The sequence below is a fragment of the Pelobates fuscus genome, chromosome 5 (genome assembly GCF_036172605.1).
Source record: "Pelobates fuscus isolate aPelFus1 chromosome 5, aPelFus1.pri, whole genome shotgun sequence".
In the NCBI taxonomy this organism is placed as follows: Eukaryota; Metazoa; Chordata; class Amphibia; order Anura; family Pelobatidae; genus Pelobates; species Pelobates fuscus.
In genome coordinates, this window is record NC_086321.1 from 52,784,929 (window position 1) to 52,805,947 (window position 21,019).

Consider the following 21,019-nt stretch of genomic DNA (forward strand, 5'->3'; position numbering starts at 1 on the left):
CCTACTCTCTCCTGGAGTTACTAATAGCTGATGCTATGATCTCCAATTAACTCACTCTTTCCTTTTTTTTCTACCTATCTGGGCCTCTATGGCGACATCTAGGCGCCTTCTACTATAGACTGGGGGGATTTTCTTGTTAGGCTGCCTCGAAGCAGCAGCTAGCAGTGTGGGTTTAGACAGTTAGTTCAGGATAGACAAGGGTATACTAGGCTCCTATCTCTCCACTTATATGGGATTAATTCCCACTACCCTGATTATCCTCTATCACTGTCTTTGATTATTAGACCTGTCCCTCTTTATGTGGGACATCTCTTCGGGGATTTCCCTCTATTTCTTTAACCCTGCCACCGTTTAGGTCGGCACTGTTGGATACTTTATATCCCCACTTACCTTGTGTTTCCAGTCTAGACTACTTTGTTGCTGCTTTTTCTGTTATTAAGGTGTTTCTACCCTATTGATTGTCAGATTACTTTGTTTCACCTCACAGTTAAGCAGCCCTGCACTCTAGTATGCCCAGATTTTTATTAGGTGTTGGTTTTTATTTATTTATTTTCCTTTTTCCACTATTTTTATACACTTTTATTTGGTGTATCTAAGGGTTAATATTACCCAATTTCTGTGACATTCTACTTAAGGAGGTATTTTTTAGTGGTTTGGAGTTTTTCACCTGTTTTTAACAGGTGGATTCCCCTTTTCCACTCCCTTTTTTTCTTTTTCCTTAAACCTTATTTTTTTCAGCCCCCAAAAAGGCCAAATAAAAAGCCATAATTCCTGTTGAACTTAAACAAACAAACAAACAAAAAAAAGCGCAAAAAAAAACATGCCAAAAAAAGAAAAACCCAACGTTAACAAACAAAATCCATCTTCACCCATCGAGGGAAAAATTTGCACGGAATCATATTCGTCCTTAAAAGAATGCACATGTCTATGGAAGAATAGTTACTTAAAATTCACATAGATCATGCTTGGGGGGAGTACACTTGCAAACATGATTAATTTGCTTGTTTTCATACTGCTTTTCTAATAATATATTGTTGGCTGTTAAAAAAGGATGTTTCCAAGGAGAGAGAGATTATGAAACCTTAAAACACAGTATTCCAAGGGCTCTTCCCTTTAAAACTGGATGTGTTGGGATTTTGGTGCATCTCAAGCTCATTCCAAATGGCAGAGAATTGAGCAGCAAGACTCTACGGGCATGATCTATACCCCAACACTGCTTTATTAAAGTTAAAGTTGTTGCCTTTTTGGATCCCTTTATTGGGTGGATGAGCTAAATGCAAATATTAGGGCTGACACTAGAAGGGTAACAAAAAAAAAACAATAGATCTGTGGTTTTAACCAATGTGCACTGGTGTGCATCAAGCCACCTCATAGGGTGCCACAAGCACATGGACTTCACGGCAGTAATGGGTGATTGAAGTTTTATGAATTACATTTTAGTGACAGAATTAAAACCGAATAAGTCAATTTGGCAAGAGTTTTTATATCTGTCTGACTGCTTGAAATATTTGTGATATTTATAAACTCCTAGTGATGGTAAAAAGAGAAAAGAAATGTATACCTTGGAAATTATTCTCTCTTTAACGTGTACCTTGGTTCAGTAAAGGTTGGGACCACTGGCATGAATGTATTTTCATTGCCACATACATTTACACTTATTAACCTCTTATGGTTCTATAGTATTTTTTTGCCACATAGGTGTTATCAAGCATGCTAGCTTATGTTCTCTTTTTGCAGCTCAGAAGTGCACAGTAGCAGAATGTGTTTACCAATGGTGTTAACATTTTGCATAACAACGATTTGTTAAAGCCACTGCTTTCGCACTTTGACGAGTGCAAGCTTTATTCATAAACACTAAACACACCTTTCTAAGATCTGTGTTACGCAGCATATTGTTAATGAAATAATTGGATGTCAAGCAAACATAGCAATACATCTTTACAGGGTCTTATCTAGAGTACTTAATTCCACCGAGAACACTTACTTGCTCTTGTTAATTATCATTAAGACGCCATTTTAAGTGTTCTTTACATTACTCTGATAAGTAAATAAAAAAAAGTTTAAGTTAATTATATAACAAAATTAAAAAAATGTGCTAGGCTCTAGAACACGTGATTTGATCTATAAAACTGTGAATACACATATTTTATCATAGAGGCATTTATTGTGACATGGTCCACTTAAAAGAAGAGGTTGGACACATTGACAGTACCGCAAGCGCTACTCACTAGAGCGAAGTGCATCTTTGGCTCTCATATGTGTGTTTCCCCCCTTGTCAGTGACTACAGTTCTCTTTGATTTTAGTTTATCTGTAATCTGACAATAAATTAAGTTCCACCAAAAAAAGCACTTCACCTTTTTTTTTTGTTATCTGCAAGGTTAAATAATGGCCTCACCTAAAAGCCAGCACCGAAACTGACTCCCGGCACGCTTTCCATTCCCTGTCTGACACCATGGCAGCCGTCGCGAGGTCCAATGAAAGGCTTTCTTATAGAAGGGCGAGGGAGGGAGCATAAAATAAGAGGGCATAGGAAGGCAGGGAAGGCTTAAGAAAAGGAGGAACGGGCAGGCTCTGCATGCAAGGGAGAAGCTAATTACATCTGTTGCCAGTGTGTACATAGGCTCCTACCACCATGACCACTTTTAAAAGCAGACTTGGTCATGGTAGTTGGAGTAACCCTTTAAGATTTTTGAGAACTAATTTTATCAGATAATTCTAGTGTTTCCGGTCATCATACTTGCAGAAGAAGAAACATCTGCCTATGACACTATGTAGGTCTGTAGACAGTCGTGCAGTACACTCTCTTAGTAACTCTATTGAAATATAAAAAAATAAACTTTTTTTTCATGCCTACAGATCTCCTTTGAAAAGACTATTTTTTTTTTTTTTTTACTTACAAGTCACTCGCTGCCATTGGTAAAAACAGGAGAGAATTCCTTTGTGGATTATAGGATTAAAAAAAAAAAAAGCTGTAGAGTGAGACAAACTCTTCCTAGAAACTTAAAAAAGAAGAGTGATGAGAAAAAAAAACATTCTCTTGCCTGTACATTACTCTACTTGTTTTCCCCATTAATTAAATAGAGTGATTGAAAAATATTTCAGAGGATTAGTGGCACATTAGCATTGAGTGATCAAATAACAAAGAGTTTGGAATACTTGACTGTTCTTGTAGTAAAGCAGATTCTAGTAGTGATTTTTTTTTTCCTTCCATCCTATTGGAGACCTTAGCAGCTTCGAAAATATTTTGAAACCAACTATTAAACTAGTGGAATCATTAGACGCAAATCACACATTCAATACTATGTCAGTTAAATACATAATTATGTTACGTAAATCATTTGATAATTGTTATGCACATGCCGTTTTTTTTATAACTAAGGAATTTAGCAAGTAAATATCTACCCAGCCTCAAAGTGCCTGTTGCAACCACAGGTTTCCTATGGATTTGGTTCTCTTAGTGAACTGAAAGCTTTCAAACTGTGTATTGTAGTAGTTCTGAGATGTAACAAGCTGTAAGATGTAGTTGTTTATTTTTAGCTAGGTTCTGGTGTATTAATTGGCTCAAAGTACAGATTGAGCCACTTTTACATTAACCCTTGTGTTTGAGATATCACATAAACCCATGTTAACAATAACTTGTAAAAGAACTCTTAGGTCTCCTTGTAGTGCACGTTTCCAGGATGCGCAGATTGCATAGAACTGACTGAGCATCAAGGAAAACGCAGTTCTTAAATAATGGCTAACCCAACCTAAAACCTACAGTAAGTCCTAATGTCCATTCATGTTTCCTTCTCGGTAAGAAGGCAACATTTATTACCAAGGTGTCCCATGTCCCTGAATCTAAATATAATCTATCACTTGCCTCCTGGGTAAGGAGTGTGTACTGAAACACTCTTTACAGGGAGAACTTGGCCTCGGTGCTACGGAAAAAGTTTAAGCTTTATTTTATTTCTTTATTTAATTGAGGGACCAGCACAGCAAGAGTAACTTACCAAAAACAGTGTTTTATGGAAACTCTGGTTTTCGGTTGATGATACACTTTGATCATAGAAAAGCAATGAAGGGCAGCTTCATGTAAATATAAACCTACAGGGTGTACAAACTAGAAAATGGCAAAGGTTTAGCATACATGCTTGTTCTAGCATTCTTTTTTTGGATATATATGATTTTAATCATTTGAGTGCATGGGAAGTGCTAAATAGCACAATGTAATATGCACTCTCCACCTCCTTCAACCGAGAGTGTTGAAACCATGTATTGTACTATATTTCTTCTCTGCTGCTAGCTCGTTCTGCATTAATCATTTATTGTTCAGCTGGAGAGGTGACTTGTACATGGGCTTCTCTTTCCTACTCTGTACAGTGAAAAGAAGATTTCTTCTCATTTTTCTCAAACATATTGATTGACACTTCCCTTATCGACTGGTCTTCGGTGGTAATGGACTAAGAAAAAAACAATGGATATAAATATTTTATATGTTTAAATACCAAAGAGGCTATATAATCCAGATTCTTGATATTTATGTACATTTTGAAATTAGCTTTTTAATTTTTAACAGTGTTTGTAGAAAATCGTTGGGTATCCTTTACTAGTTAAATTGCTCTGTTCACTAACTGTTATGTGGAATGTTGAGAACTGATTTGCAAACTTGAGAGGAGGGGTGGGGGGGGGAGGGGTGGAAATCTGCATTCTTTTTTTTTTTTTTTTGGTCAACCTCTTTGTTTTGGCCTCAATTTTGCAAATGTGTCCTCAAGTCGCCAGAATATGCTGTTTATTGAATAAACATCACTAGGCAATGTAATGTGTATTTCCTTTTAGAGAAGGTTAAGCATGTGTATTTCCTGCTAAACAAACTGTTTCTGGCTAAATGCTTTAGTTATGGTAACTTGTCAGATTTCAAATGCAGCTGTCCATTGTGCTTCTCTCAAGGAAAATTGATCCTCCATTGATTTTCTCATGCTGTCCACCATATGTTTACCTCGAGAAAGTATTGGTGTTCACACAAACTGGCTTTACTTTTAAACACTGACTTTTAGAAAGTGCAGAGATAAGTGATCTGATAAGGTGTTGCCTATTGCCTATAAAGGCACACTTACAAACACTCCTCACTTACCGACTGGGTTCTGTTCATGCGACCCTGTCGTAGATCGAATTGGTCGGTAAGTGAGGAGTTAAGGGATTCCCTGCTCTGCTGCGTTCTTCTATGTTCATGGTAATGGTAATGTGGTAATGGTCCCTGAGCAGGGAATCCCTCTAATTCCTACGACGGCTCGTACTTACCACCCAGTGAGAGAGCTGGTCGTAAGTGCAAGCCATCGTAAAACAGGTAAGTTGCAAAACGAGGACCACCTGTACTATAATTTAGTAATTGTATCTTTGTTAATGATACAATTACAATAGTCAACTTGCAGTCAGTAGAGGTCTCACCATGTCTCCACTTTGCTTTCATAACAGACTGCCTATAACTTTAAAATAATGTAGTGGTTCTGCTGTCTATAGGAAAAAAGGGGAGAAAAGGCTGCGCCAAGAGATACAATAAAATAAGTCCCAATAAAAATATAAAAAGGATATATATAAATATATATAAAAGTCAATATAAAAAGGAGGATAAATGTCTATGTTGCGCTGGTGTTCTCTCTTCTTATGATGCTTTGGATCCTCCCGTGATATGTAAAATATAAAAGGGAAAAGGACCAATGGTGCAGATTGTGGGGTACGTGGAAAATGAAGAATAAAGATGTAATAAACTCACATTTGTATGAGCTATAACCAGCTCAGGTGGAATGGGCGTTCTGCAGTATAATCCCTGCTAGTAGGATATCAGGAAATTCTGATCCACTGGTGCTGTCCAATTCTCAGGAGAAGGGAGAAAAATATATAACAGATAGTGCTCTCTGAAGATAAGATGTGGTATATACAAAACAAAATAAATATACTCACAGTATACAGTGCAGATGACACTGCACTTGAGATATGGCGTGGGTGGTATAATCCCCACCTTAGGATATATAAAATGCCAGGAAAGGATAATATAAAATTGGAGTGATAAAAATATATATAATAAAAATATGAATGACACAGAGATAAAGCCAAACGTAATTTATTATTAAAAGTATACAATAAAATCCATTAACGCGTTTCACCTCAAGGGTTTTATCAAAATGGAATAACATTTAAAACCTGGCAAGAATAAAATATATATAGGTGCACTGTTACTTTAAAAACGGCGCCAAACATAGCATCAATTAACATTAGCCAATCACAGTTAGGCATAATACATATGAAGGATACAGCTTATAATACTATTAAGAATAGGTATATTCTAAAAGTTTGGTGTGTGCCAGACATAATAGGCAGAAGAAAAATGGAAAACGAAGCTATATAGCTTGTATAATATTAGATTGTATTTACACTCTAGTGTGTGGGGTTGTGGGAGATGTAGTCCGCTGGCCATGTGTCAGTTCAGATCCAATGAGCATCCTGGGCGGGGCTTGCGCGCGTCACATGGTCCTCATCACACAAAGACAGTGTGATGCAGGAGTCATGTGATCGCCGCTGAGGAGCTTGGGAGATGTAGTTAGAGAACCCGAAATGGGGTTTTAAATAGAAATAGCTAGCTTAGGAATATGTAATGTCGGCAAGAGGATGCATGGCAACAGATAGCCAAATTTAAAATTAATACAAGGGTAACATATAAAAATTAACTTGGTATTAACAGGCATAAATGATATATATATATAGAAAAAGCTAGCTTAGGTATATATAATATCAGCAGACAAATTAGTATGCATGTAAAAATGCTGGATAGCAATAAATAGCCATATATAAAGTTAGTAAAAGAATAACATATAAGAATTAACTTGGTATTAACAGGCATAGACAGTATATATGGTGATAATCTTATTAGTATTAGATATGTGTACTATAGCAGCATAGGTGGTATTCATCACATTAGTGCAAGGTGAACTAGCAGCATAATGTTCCATTATAGGAAATAAGATAAATATAAAATGTCTTAGAGGGCAACACTTGCTTAAAACCATATGTAGAAGCATATATATATATACAGACAAGTAGAAATTGAATAATAAAATGAAAAAAAAAATATCGATAAGAATATCTATTCTGCTTGGTGGTCATATTGGGGGTATCCCAGACCATAATGCCGTAGGTGACAACTATGACTAGGATAGCCCCCAAATGACCACAATAGAAGAATTAAACCACATATTTATTAAAAGATTTTTAAACCATTTTAAAATTATAAAAAGTTAAATAAATCAAAGTCTGCATTTAAACCTTTGGGGGCTAGGGTCTGTAGGTTGAATACCCATTCCATCTCGTTTCTGCCTAAGATATTTTTAAGATTTCCCCCTCTCCAGGGAATTTTAAATTTTTTTTATACCCATGCAATTAAGAAGTTTGGGGTCCCGATTATGTATTTCAAAATGTTTTGATACGGAATGATTAGCATATCCATTTTTTATATTGCGACAGTGTTCTGCTAATCTTGTTTTCAGGCATCTGGTTGTCATACCAACGTATTGGAGGCCACATGGGCACTCCAATAGGTAAATAACATTAGTGGTATGACATGTAATAAAGTCTCTAATAGTATAACTCTTATTAGTTGTATTTGATTTAAAACTAGTGATTTTGGACTGGGTAGTGGGATTAGTACTTTTACATACGACACAGCGTTTGCACTTATAAAAACCCGTCATCCCGTTTAAAAAAGTAGATTGTGTTTCTTTTACTTCTCTGGTGTAATTATTGGTTAAAATTGATCTAAAATTTGGTGCACCTCTAAAAACAATTTTGGGCTGTATTGGTAATATTTCTTTAAGGAGGTCATCTTGTTTTAAAAGATGCCAGTGTCTCTTAATCGTTTTTTTGATAAAGCCGCTTTTATTGTTAAAATTAAAAATTATGGGAAGAGTAGGGGCTTTAGAGGAGTCTTTTTCTTTATAGGTTAAGAGATTTTCTCTAGGTTTACTTTTTACTGTTGTTATAATGTTCTCCAGTTTTGTGGGTGAGTAGTTCTTCTCAATGAATTGATTTTTTAAAAGCAGTGATTGTTCGTTAAAATCATTGATAAGAGAGCAATTCCTTCGCATTCTTAAAAATTGGCTTTTAGGGGCGCTCTCAAGCCATGGTTTATAGTGACAGCTCGACTGGTCGATCGCTGTGTTGGTACATACCTTTTAAAAAAATGTTTTTGTATGTACCACCCCTTGTTTAATAAAAATGCTTAGGTCTAAAAAATTGATTAAATCTCTACTATATTCGTGTGTTAAAACAATCCCTCTATTATTTGAGTTGAGGTGTGAAATAAAAGCATTGAGTGAGTCCTCAGAACCTCTCCATATAAAAAACAAGTCATCAATGTATCTAAAATAGGTGACCAGGTTCTGCTCCCACGTATGCTGCCCCCAAATGGCACTGGATTCCCAGTCCGCCATGAAGAGGTTGGCATAGCTGGGAGCGAACCTGGTCCCCATCGCTGTGCCTCTCTTCTGAAGGTAAAATGAGTTAAAAAACCAGAAATAGTTATTGTTTAAAATAATATCAATGCCTTCTATAATAAAATCAATTTGAGTATCTGGAACTCTTTTTTCGTTAGAGAGCATGGATCTAACGGCATTACAACCTAATTCATGCGGGATTATAGTGTATAGGGAGGTAACGTCACATGTCACAAGTAAAAAGTCTTGTTCCCAGTAAAATCCATTAAAAAAATTAAGTAGTGTCATAGAGTCCTTCAGATAAGACTTCATAAGTTTCACAGTCGGTTGTAGTAGAGTGTCGATGTACTGAGATAAGTTACATAAGGGGGATCTTATCCCTGACACTATGGGTCTACCTGGGGGGTTTTGGGCATCTTTATGTATCTTAGGCAGAAAGTAAATTACGGGAATTCGGGGATTTCTGATGGATATATAGTCAAACTCTTTTTTGTTTAGAATATTTTTATCTAGCCCCTTTTGTAAGAAGGTATTAAGTTTTTGTTGTATACAGGGCGTTGGGTCTTCAGATAATTTCTTATATACATCAGTGTCATTTAGTTGCCTATAGGCTTCTTGTATATACATGGCACTTGATTGAATGACCAGACCCCCACCTTTATCTGCAGGTTTAATAACAATGTCTAAATCTTCTTGTAGTTCTTTCATTGCTGTTATCTCTACTTTATTTAAATTTTGGGTATCGTATTTGCTATATTTGATTTTTTCAAAATCTCTTAATACGGATTTTTCAAACATTATAAGAGGAGCTGACTTAAAATTGTAGGGATAAAAAGTAGATTGTGGTTTAAGATCTGTGCTGATAACTGTAGGTTGGTCTGTAGGCAGTGAGAGGGGAGGAGAAGCGGGATTAGTGGTAATATTTTGTGACTTATAGAATCTTTTTAATGTGGCTTTGCGTGTGAATTTATTTACGTCTAAAAATGCCTGAAATGGCTTAAAAGAATTGGTCGGGGCATATTTTAGCCCTTTGCTTAAAACAGAGATTTGTGCTGCACTTAACATTTTTTGTGATAGATTAAAAATACCAGTATCTGACTCTTTGGGGATAGTTATTGTCTTTCTACTCTCTCTAGTCTCTCTTTTTTGTTGTCTTCTGCCACTTCGTTTGCCTCTGGACTTGGGGGTCTTTTTTTGGTCCTTGTTGGGTATGGTGTGTTGGTGAAGGTGTGTGGATGTGTTTGAATCTCTAAAAAATGATCGTCATTGTCTATTTCAGAATCAATGGATAACAGTTGGTACCTATTGGTATGTACAATAGGGGTCTCAGAGTGATTTTTGTAGTAGTGGTTAGGTTTGTGGGTTTGATGTGAGTGATTGTGGGCATCTGGGCTACGTGCATGGTAGTAGTTGTGACGAGAGGCATAGTGAGTAGAGGTATTGTTAGTAACTCTACGTGGTTGGTAGGGTGCTGGTTGGTGGTATGAGGGTGCAGGTGCATAGCCAGAGTTATAATTTCTATAGTAAGGTCTTGGCTTATTAGGAGAAAAATTTGTAGGTTTGTGTGACACAGAGTGGTGATTTTTAGGGGCATATGGGGACGTGTGTCGTGTGTTGGATGTAGTTGGTCTTTTGTACTGGTATGGTTCTGTCCTCATATTTGAGGAGGGGTTATCTGACGTATATCTTTTCTTTAGGTGATAAGTCCTAACTTGTCTGTTGGCATAATCTTGTTTGTCCCTTATGTATTTTTTGACTTTGATATGTTTAGTATCAATTTCTATTTTTTCAATTTTACTTTGAATTAAAACTGAATTTTGTTGGTATACATTGCTCTCTGTGAAGGGCAAGAGTTTTTCTTTGAGATCATTAATTTCCCTATCTAGGTTGGACAATTTTTTGCTCTTTTTTTTAATTAGGGTGTCCATGAGGCCAAATGTGCACGTTTCCAGTTTGCTATTCCATTCCTCTGCTGTCTATAGCCTGTCCCTGCAGGTTTTCAATCTGAATTCTAACTTTTCAGAGAAAAGGATGTGTTTACATTGGGTCCTAGTAACACCTCTAGTGGCAGTCACACAGACGGCCACTAGAGGTGCTTCCTAGTAAAATCACCTTTTCAATGCAGATGGGGTTGGTAACCGAAACAGCCACACCAGCACTATAGTGTCAGTAATACATTTATGTGTTCCTAAAACTATAGTGATACTGTCAGCATCTTCTGACGTGTCAAATCTTAATACCAACTAGCCATAGTGGTCCATGATCATACATTGCAAAATGTTCAGCTTGTTTGCAGGGAAAATTTAGCAAAGTTTTTTAAATGTATTTTGAGTAAAATGTCTAAATAAATAAAAATGCAATTGCGTCAAAACGCATGCCATATTCACATCTTGTTTTGACATAATGAGAGATATTAATAAGTAGTCTCTGAAATGTTTACCTGCTTAATGTTCTGTCCTTAAAACAAAGCATGAATGCAGTATCCATATATGAGCAAAGCTGACTGTATTATGGTTAATCTGTATACAGAGGGCTTTTCGACTTTGACACTTTGGCTGTAGAGACTATATTTTTCAATAAACAAAAGTCACCTTTTAAAAGTTGTAAATAGAAATCTTAGTTGGCAGCAGATCTTTTATCAAAGTATCAGTTTTACTCGCTAAACCATGGGTTGGCAAGAGTTGGTCCAAATCAACAGCTGGAAAGAAAATTAAATTTAATGAATTGGAGACTGGTTTTCCTCAGCTTGATGGATTTCATTTGTCAACTTACTATTTCTCGAGTAACCCCCCTATTATTATCATAATTTGTAACCCGCATGTGCAATCGAAGGTGTGGTTTGTGCACTTGTAGGTTAATAATTCTGCAATCTTTACTTCTTTATCTGCGTAAACTCAGGTGTTGCTTACAGATATAACCACAAAACGTAAATGAGGACTTTAATGCCTCAGTCTCTTCTTCGTCCTCGAGTCTAAGTTACTATGACCATGTATCCCATTGTCAGGTTGTAGAAAAGCTGGCTGTAAAAATAAAAGGCTGAGTTGCTAAAAGAATTTGAATCCACTGGCAGTATTCCATCACTTTTGCTTCACACCCTCCCTGCAAGCAGAGGATTGGGGATTACATTGTAAAATGTGAGGTTGACACACAAAATGCAGGTAGGAGCCTTACACTACACAGTGAAATTTGTCACTGAATCTCAAGCCAAGCAAAGCTATGATAAGCCACAACGCCTTACCCAGGGTTCCTTTTAAAAAAACTTGATGTATAGGATGAAGCATTAATTGGATATATTTAAATGTGAAAGGTATCTCTTGTCTAATAGTGCCTCTATGGAATTTATGATCAGAAACAGTAGAGTCATAGTGTTTATGTGTTTATGGATATTTTAAAATCAGGCCTGAAAAGATGAAGCACTTGTGTTGGATTCACATTTTCTCCACAACGTGGAGTGTTGTATATGAAAATGCTAAAAGTCTCTTTATTGTGTGTGCGCGCGCTGAGATGTTTTTTGAGGAGAGTCCGTTTGTAGAGATATTTTTTGTGTCTGATGTCTCTGTTTCAGAGCAAAGTTAGATTTGTGTGGAAAGTGAGTGAGTAAATTCAGGTGGTTTTGTGTGGAGAGTGTTCATACCTCCCAATGTTGGGAGGTATGCAGATTGGGACACGTAGGTGTACCTGAGAGGGGTTGTCGCAAGTGATGCAACTTGTCACTGGTGATGCCCATAATGAACAGGAGCCTGTCTGGCTGGACCCCAGCTTGCAAGACCTCGCAGAGAGAGCTTTTAAAGCCTGTACAGGGACATTAAGCTCTGTGCACACCGTGAGTGCATCTAATGACCCTGAAATTGTCAATATCCCACTGAAAGTGGTGATGGTGCTGGTTTGTGTGTGATCAGATGTACATTTGTATCTCTTTCCCTCATTATGCTGATGTCCTATTCATTCCCTATGTCACTTTCTGCACATGTGATTCTCCCTCTTCGATTATATGTATTTCCATCTACCTTTATGCCATACCACGTTTCTTTCCATCAGGATAGGAGTGCACCCATCTTTACATTATGAGATTTTTTTGGTCAATATGAGATAAGACACAGCTGCCTGCACCTATGCTCCATACTGTCAACCCGGGTTAATTTGTAGCTTCCAAAAAACAATTGTGATTCGCTCAAGGCAACAGCTCCTATTATATCTGTTACGTGTGCACTCATCCGTGACCGTGAGGTATAAATAAAGTCACCGCAACTATGACTAAATATCGTAGCTATTCAATTGATCCAAAAGTGAACACAGCTATACTTTGAATGTATCAGTCTTTATCAAGATTTAGAAGATTACAATTTAGCATCTTTATTCAGTGTTGTAGTATCTTCATTTCTTTATACCGTCCTATACCGAATGGGTGAGTCTAATTGAACTAATCTCCTACCCCCAGGTGGTAATTTAGAATTGTGAGTCGTGTGCGTATGTATAACTGAACATTGACATCAGATTGTGTGCTATCCATTACAATACCTTTTTCTTTTGAAGAGCTGGGTATTAAATTATAGTTCAGTAAAGATACACTTGAGCTCTAACAATGATGTACATTTATGAACATGACAAATTGAAGCTGTTCAATTTACAGTAGATTCTCTTGGGGGTTTCAGAGGTCAACTCCATTTAAAGCACGAATGAAGCATCCATGGTTGCGATATTCCTATAATGGTATGCTAAATAGGAGCTTTAGCAGAGTCATTTTAATCTAATTGCCCTGTTTGTAATGGTTTTATCGTTTTATATTTTCTCACAAGTGACGTAGAAAAAAGACTGATATTATAATAAAATTCGACAAGGCTGATGGCTAACATTTTATTAATTTAAAATGTATAAAGCTTGTTCTTCATTATACTTAATGAATTTAAAGATTCGGCAGAAATGGAAGTACTTTTAATATTGGTATATTCCATTAAAATGTGTTAATTTATTTATGATTTATAAAGTGCTAGCATATTCTGTCTAGCTGATAAACCAGCGCAGTGTTGCCTAACCTTTGCCTTTTCAGCTCATGTGGTTATTTCCCATGATGCTCTGTTCCCACTGAACACATAAAATTGTTAGTCACAACCAAAACTCTAGACTTTATTTACAAACTATCAATCTCCATCTTAGCATTACATTACATGAATGGGACTATTTTAACCTCTATAGATGTTCCTGAATACTGGAATTCAAAGCTTAAAGGATCACTATAGGGTCAGGAACACAAACCTGTATTCCTGACCCTAGAGTGTTAAAACCACCATCTAACCCCCCTGGGCCCCTCATGCCTCCCAAAAAATAGCAAAATCTTACTTTTATTCAAGACTGAAGTTGTAGCTCTGCATGCTGTTTGACTCAGAATTGTCAATAGTCAAAACCTGTCTGCTGACATCATCAGAAGTGGTGGCTTGATCCAATCACAATGCATCCCCATAGGATTGGCTGCTACTGACAAGGAGGCAGTCAGTGGCAGAGCCAGTATGATTCAAACACAGCCCTGGCCAATCCGCATCTGCTCATAGAGATGAATTGAATCAATGAATCTCTATGAGGAACGTTCAGTGTCTGCAGGCAGAGGGAGGGGACACTGAATGTTTGGATGCATTTTAGGCAGCCATGACCCAGGAAGGATCCCTAACATCCCTCTAAGGAGTGGCCAGTGAAGTTATCACTTGGCTGTAATGTAAACACTGCATTTTCTCTGAAAAGACAGTGTTTACAGCAAAAAACCTGAAGGTAATGATTCTACTCACCAGAGCAAATTCAATAAGCTTTAGTTGTTCTGGTGACTATAGTGTCCCTTTAAAGGACCACTATAGGCACCCAAACCACTTCAACTCAATGAAGTGGCCTTGGTGCCATATCCCTTTAGTTTTAACCCGGCAGCTGCAAACATAGCAGTTTTATGGAAACTGCTATGTTTACATTGCAGGGTTAATCCAGCCTTTCATGGCTGTATACCTGACAGCCACTAGCTGCCGCTTCACCGATTCTCAGTGTGAAAATTGCAGTGAGTAACGCTTTCCTATTAGTGGTTTAAATGTGCGCTCTGCTCTGGCCGCGCATGCGCATTCGGAGCGGACGTCAGCTGGGGGAGCCCAGCGGGAGGGCGGGGGGGACCTAATATACCATTAGTGCCAGGAAAACTAGTTTGTTTTCCAGGCACATTAGTGCTCCTTTAAAGCCAGATATGTACAAAACAAGCCATAAATCACCTGTAAGGAATGCTAGTCAGACATCATGTTCTTCCTAGAATATGAGTGAATTTCACTCTCTGACCCTTTGTTCCTTCAACCTATCCCTTAAAGCATAATAAGGGTGAGCACAATATTAAAAGGCATTCTGGCATTAAAAGACTAAGCCCAATAATAGAAGGACATTACTGCATGCCTGTGAAATGTCTAGCTTTACTCAATTATAACTGAATTTACAGATTTAAGGTAGAAAATAACCACTTGCTATTCACAAGGAGAGGAGTCTTAACAAGACCTAATCCATTTATTGTGGTGACTGGTTTTTAAAGTGTGTCTTTAAATAAAAAAAAAAATGCTGTTTCTTCTCCTCCACTCCACATTATCAACTTTTTATTCCTCCTTATTTAGTAACTCATTTAATTTACTTGAAATCCAAAGCCCAACAAACTATTTAGTGTTTATTATGATTTGTATTACTGCATAACTGTGGAATGTTTATTTTATTAAAAAATGGCACTAGATTATATAATTGAGCCATGGAAATACATAAAAATAAAGTAAAATTAACATTTGGAAAAATCTCCAGTGACAGAGGTCCAAGAAACTAGCTCAATCTACTCATGGTCAAATTTTACAGGAGAAAACACACATTTTCTATTGCATAAAATATACAGTCTCCAAATACTAGTAATGCTTGCTGACTGGTGACCTCTAATTTGCATAGCAATCCAGGACTATGGTAGGAGCATTTTCTACAAATACCTGCATATCAAAGTGTAAATGATATGTTATTGAGGCAAGTCATAGAGTTCCACTGTATAGAGATTGGACGAGTCAGTCTATATGGCATTTAAAGCATTTGGAATTCATGGCTAAAAATCCAATTGTGTTTATATGTAATGTAGCAGGTTAGCATTTAAGGTATACACTTACCAAGATGGTTTTGTTTCTTTTTATATACAAAGACATGGGTCTTCCAAATGAAGGCAAACCCCAGAATGCAATCTCTAAATAACCGTCAGATGCTTCTATGCAGTGGCTCCTCAAGTGTAATTCCCTTTTAAAAAGGCTTTATCTGGAGAGATCAGCAGCTGGTTCCCACGTCACTAATTGATGTCTGCTGTGATTATAAAACATCTGCACTATTGTGCTCTTCATTTTCATATTCTAATCCTAGTACAACTAGAATGGTGTATGTCAGATTGTGCATTTGTATGGGTTGATTAACTCAACTTAGCTCAGAGAGTTCAGTCAGAACCACAATCCGTTAGTTTATTTTAAAAACATATACTCCTGGTAAGAGGTAGAAGGTAAATGGATGGATTCGTGAGCATAAATGGTAAGTTGTTTTGTAAAAATATTTTCTTTGTGGAATAATATGCACAGGGCTAAATATGCCACATGGTTTAAAGGAGTAGTTCTTAAATATGGGTTGGATTCAAATTGAGGTCCCCATGCTACTTCAGTGAGTTCATTTGTTTCAAACACGGTCTACTCAAAACCTGGAACATGATTCTAACACTAAGGGTGCTAGTTGCATCAGGTGGTTATTTTATACTTCACACTTCTTATGACTCACAGGATTAAAAATACTAATTGCTGACCAGGTTTATTTATATTAACCTTTGAATTTAAGTGTCCTAGATTTGTTTTTATTTAGACCTCCACCCCATGCTGTTTTCATATTGGAAGTAGGGTACTTACAGTAATTTGAGGTTATGCAGCAAGACGCTCATCTGCTTTTTAAGATTATTGGACCCCTGAGAATATATCTGTATATAGCTGAAGACTTAAAGCCTTAGATCAGATATGAGCATCATGGGAGTAATCTGAAGCTGCTGGCTTGTCAGTATTTGCCCTTATTTATAAGAGAAGGGAAGCCATTATTAAAATACTTGCAACATTATTTTATGTATGGCAGTTCTCTGTGTTTGTGTTTTGCATTTGCATCTATATGTGTTGTATTTGCATCTCCAAGAGTTACATTTAATGTAGGAACAGTGATCTCTTATAGTTGTGAATCCTGTTTCAAACCCACATGATGAATTACAGCTGCTGTTTTAATATATATATATATATATATATATATATATATATATTTTTTTTTTTTTTTTAATCAAACTATATCCATGACAACTGAGAAATGTAGCTGGATGAAATGATTCCCAAATGTTATACAATCATAAAACCAGTGTAGCTGTTATTGGCTGAGTTTTGTGTAGTTCAGTGAAAACAGGAATTCTGGGTGAGGCATGACAATGTTGGGTTAGAATAAGGTTGTTTCTCTTATTCCCTAAAGGTGTTGTTTTATTATTATTTGTACATTGAGTTTTAATCCATCAAGTTGTTATAATGTGTTATGTATTTTATTTGTATATTTTAACAAACTGAGCCAGGCAGTGTCCATTGACAGCACAGTAAATATAACAATTGTTATTCAAGTGTCCTCATGTATTTATGAATATTTAAGAGTACCACTTACTTAATAACAAGAATAACTCATGTATTCTATGTTTTGTTTTTTCATAGGTACATGAAAAATTTCAAAAGCATTCTGGGGCCCATTTTGACTCTGGCATCTCTCCCAATATCACCACTGACACCTTACAACCAAAGCACCAGCAAAAAGGAAACCAGCTTCATGTTGATTGGTTAAATAGCTCAGATAATGGAGCAAAGCTTCAGAATTGCTTTTTGGATGTTGAATCCAGCAAAGATACATTGAATGTCACAAAGAGTCCAAATACAGAAGTGGGTTCTTCATTTCTCAAATGTCAGTCAAAAAAATTTAATGTTGGTAGTGCATGGAGTCAGTTGTCTAATGGAAAAGATATTTCACCTTGCAATACAGTTTCATCGCCAAGTAACATTGTGTCACCAACTAACAATTCTACAGATAGCAATTCACAATTAGAGGACCAAAAAAATGGGTCAGTAGAACCATCAGAACAACCCAATGGGAATGTGAGGAGGAAGGCTTGTAAAAAGGATTTAAATCAAGCCATAAAAGTGACTGAGCTTGAGTGGGTCAAGGATAATCCAAAATCCTTAGATCCCAAAAGTCATGATATTGCAGAAGGGAAGAAGGATAATCATCCCGCAGATGATGATAATCTCATGACAGCTCAACGTCAAGATAGCTCCAACAACAGTAATGAAAGTGACTCGAACCATATGAGAATCACTATTCCTATTAAATCCACATCAATGGATCCTCCTGCAAACAAAAGAAAAAAGAAACCTTGCATAAAGGCTAATGTAGATAAAAAAGTCCCAGAGGACCAGCCTTCAGGACGCTTGGTAATTACTGAAATAAGTAACCAAATCAATGCTCAAACCCAAGTCAACAAAAAAGATAACAGAGTCTTGAAGCAGGGTAAAGTTATTGGAAATGAATTGCCATCAAAGTTACCGGAGGTCAATGGTAGTGGAGTAAAACTTTTCATGAACAGCATGGCCCGTCTTCAAAAATCAGCCACTCCACCAATATCAAAAGCCATTTCTGAAAATCCTAAATCTAGAGCATCACAGTTACAGCATCCAAAACTTGCAGCTAAGAAGAGATGGACATGTGGAAAACCTAGAATGAAAACTCTGCATGAGAGTTTGGTTGCGTCGTCTGAAAAAATTGTGATTGAGCCCCCATCTGCCTACCCTATAACTCCATCAAGTCCTCTTTATACAAATACAGATAGCCTTACAGTGATTACACCAGTGAAGAAGAAAAGGGGCAGGCCAAAGAAACAACCTCTGCTTACTGTTGAAACTATTCATGAAGGAACATCTACTAGCCCAGTAAGCCCTATAAATAGAGAGTTTCCAGGGATAAAGAAAAGAAAAGGCAGGCACACACTCTCTGAGCTTGTCCAAATAACACCTATGGATAAATCCATCACTGAGTTGGAAATACACAAACATGTTGGGAAGCTTGGCATGCTTGATAAGAAAACCATTAAAACCATCAATAAGATGAAAACTCTGAAAAGGAAGAATATTTTAAACCAAATTTTGTCTTGTTCCAATAGCATGGCCTTGAAATCCAAATCTCAGCCACAGTCAAATGCAATAGCAGCTGTTACCACAACTCTAGATGCTAGATTAGGCAAGCAGATCAATGTTAGCAAGAGGGGAACAATCTATATTGGCAAGAAAAGGGGACGGAAGCCAAGAACAGATCAGACCCCTCCTCCACAGAATGAACGTAGAACAGCCATTAAACAGACAAGGCCTGTTTCTAGCCAGCCTGAACACCCAGCAGTGCCTTCAAACTTGCAGTCACTTGTGGCATCTACACCAGCAGCTTTTCATACATTTACTACACATCTAATGGGTTCTAATGGGAATCATAGTCCTGCCAGCACTGATACAATATTTTCAGAGTTAAAAACTATGCCAAATCTTCAGCCAATCAGTGCTCTTCCAACAAAAACCCAAAAAGGAATACATGGCAGTACTTGGAAGTTGTCTCCACCAAGACTGTTGGCTCACTCACCTTCTCACCTGTGTGAGATTAGCTCTCTAAAAGAAGTCACATTGTCACCAATAAGTGAGTCTCATAGTGAAGAAACCATACCAAGTGACAGTGGAATTGGTACAGACAACAACAGCACTTCTGACCAAGCTGAGAAAAGCTCAGAATCACGTAGAAGATATTCTTTCGACTTCTGTGCCCTGGACAATCCAGAGGTTACTCCTTCTGACACCAGCACAAAGAGCAAGCATGGTCACAGACCAAAACATCTCATCGTTGATAACTTTCTTGTTAATGAAAGTGTTAAAAAGCCAAAGCACAAGAGAAAGAGGAAATGTTTGCAGAACAGGGATAATCTGCAGTTTCTTGCAGATCTTGATGAACTTATCAACAAGTTTCAAGTCTTCAGAATTTCCCACAGAAGCTACTCATTTTACCATGAAAACCCTTACCCTAGTATATTCAGGATTAATTTTGATCACTATTACCCAGTGCCATATATTCAGTATGACCCATTGCTCTACCTTCGCAGGACTTCTGATATGAAATCTAAGAAAAAGCGTGGTAGACCTGCCAAAACCAATGACACCATGACAAAGGTGCCTTTTTTACAAGGGTTTGGATACCCTGTTCCAAGTGGAAGTTACTATGCACCATATGGAATGCCTTACACATCAATGCCTATGATGAACCTTGGTTATTATGGTCAGTATCCAGCTCCTTTGTATCTGTCTCACACACTTGGGGCAACATCTCCATTTATGAGACCCTCTGTACCACCTCCACAGTTTCACACGACCTCTCACATGAAGATGTCTACTGCTGCCAAGCATAAAACAAAGCATGGTGTGCATCTGCAGCCATCAGTAGGACTGGGACTAGGTGACATGCAGTCATCTTTAGCCCAAAAAACTGGAGGAGTTGGTCTGTCAAGCAGCCGGCTTCACAAAAGGAAACATAAACACAAGCACAAACATAAGGATGATCGCATCCTTGGGGGTCACAGTGATTTTGGTGGTCTCTTTTCAAGCAAGTCAACTAGCTTTTCAAGCCATGCATCAAATGAGAAGCTTAGTCCTTCTGGTAAGGAACTTTCCTCCTTAAATGAGAAAAGCAAACATAAAGAGAGGCAGAAGCACCAGCATTGTGAACCTGTGCAAAGAAGTTCAAAGAGCAGCTTTGAGGTAGACACACTGTCATCGTTGTCTCTTTCAGATGGTCAGCATTGGTCACAATCAAAAGATAAAACTGACTTAAACAATGAATCTCTTGATAGTTGTTTAAAAAAATATTCTGGGAATAATGACTGCAATATAAGAGCAGATCCTTCTGACATTTTTGTTGAAATGAGTTCATCAATTGAAAGGAGAGACTGTGATGGGAGTGTTGGAAAAAGGCGGACCTTTGAAGGCTTTGGATCATACAGAGAAAGAGACCTTCAGTCTTTTAGACTCAACAAGAGGGACAGGAACTCTTTCGATCCTGCTGGATCAGGTAAGGGCAATAATCTGTTCTGTTTGTCAGAAACCTAAGGTATTTTGAAGTGTTAAAGTAAATCCAATAGTATGTTCCTGACTCTCTAATACACAGTTTTTAGTTTTTTTTTTTTTTTTTTTTTGCTTTTCTTTGTATTACTCAAATGAATGTTATTTTTCAAATAAGTGTGCTAATGAATTTTTCACAAGGGAAATATTATGTTAATTATTGTTCCCAAAGATACAGGTAGGCATTATACCTCGTTGGGCAGAGTATTGACAAAGGAGACAAAATAGAGATCTAATAGAAGCATTTTAATAAACTTAAAAAATGCAAAGACAGGACGTGATTGGAAGTTAAAGACGTATGGGTACTCTTCTGATTTTGG

At 37.2% G+C, this 21,019-nt stretch overlaps 1 protein-coding gene across 3 annotated transcripts in view; it reads left to right on the forward strand.

The window, feature by feature from the left end:
• The window catches only part of SETBP1 (SET binding protein 1), a 174,892-nt gene that overhangs the window by 107,926 nt on the left and 45,947 nt on the right, over positions 1-21,019 (forward strand). For all 3 annotated transcript variants that reach the window (XR_010090872.1, XM_063453846.1, XM_063453847.1), the window contains exon 3: positions 17,214-20,649. Coding sequence is in view for 2 of the 3 variants with exons in the window: in XM_063453846.1 (XP_063309916.1) it covers positions 17,214-20,649 (3,436 nt within the window). In the remaining variant the exon portion in view is untranslated. The remainder of the gene's footprint in view (positions 1-17,213; positions 20,650-21,019) is intronic.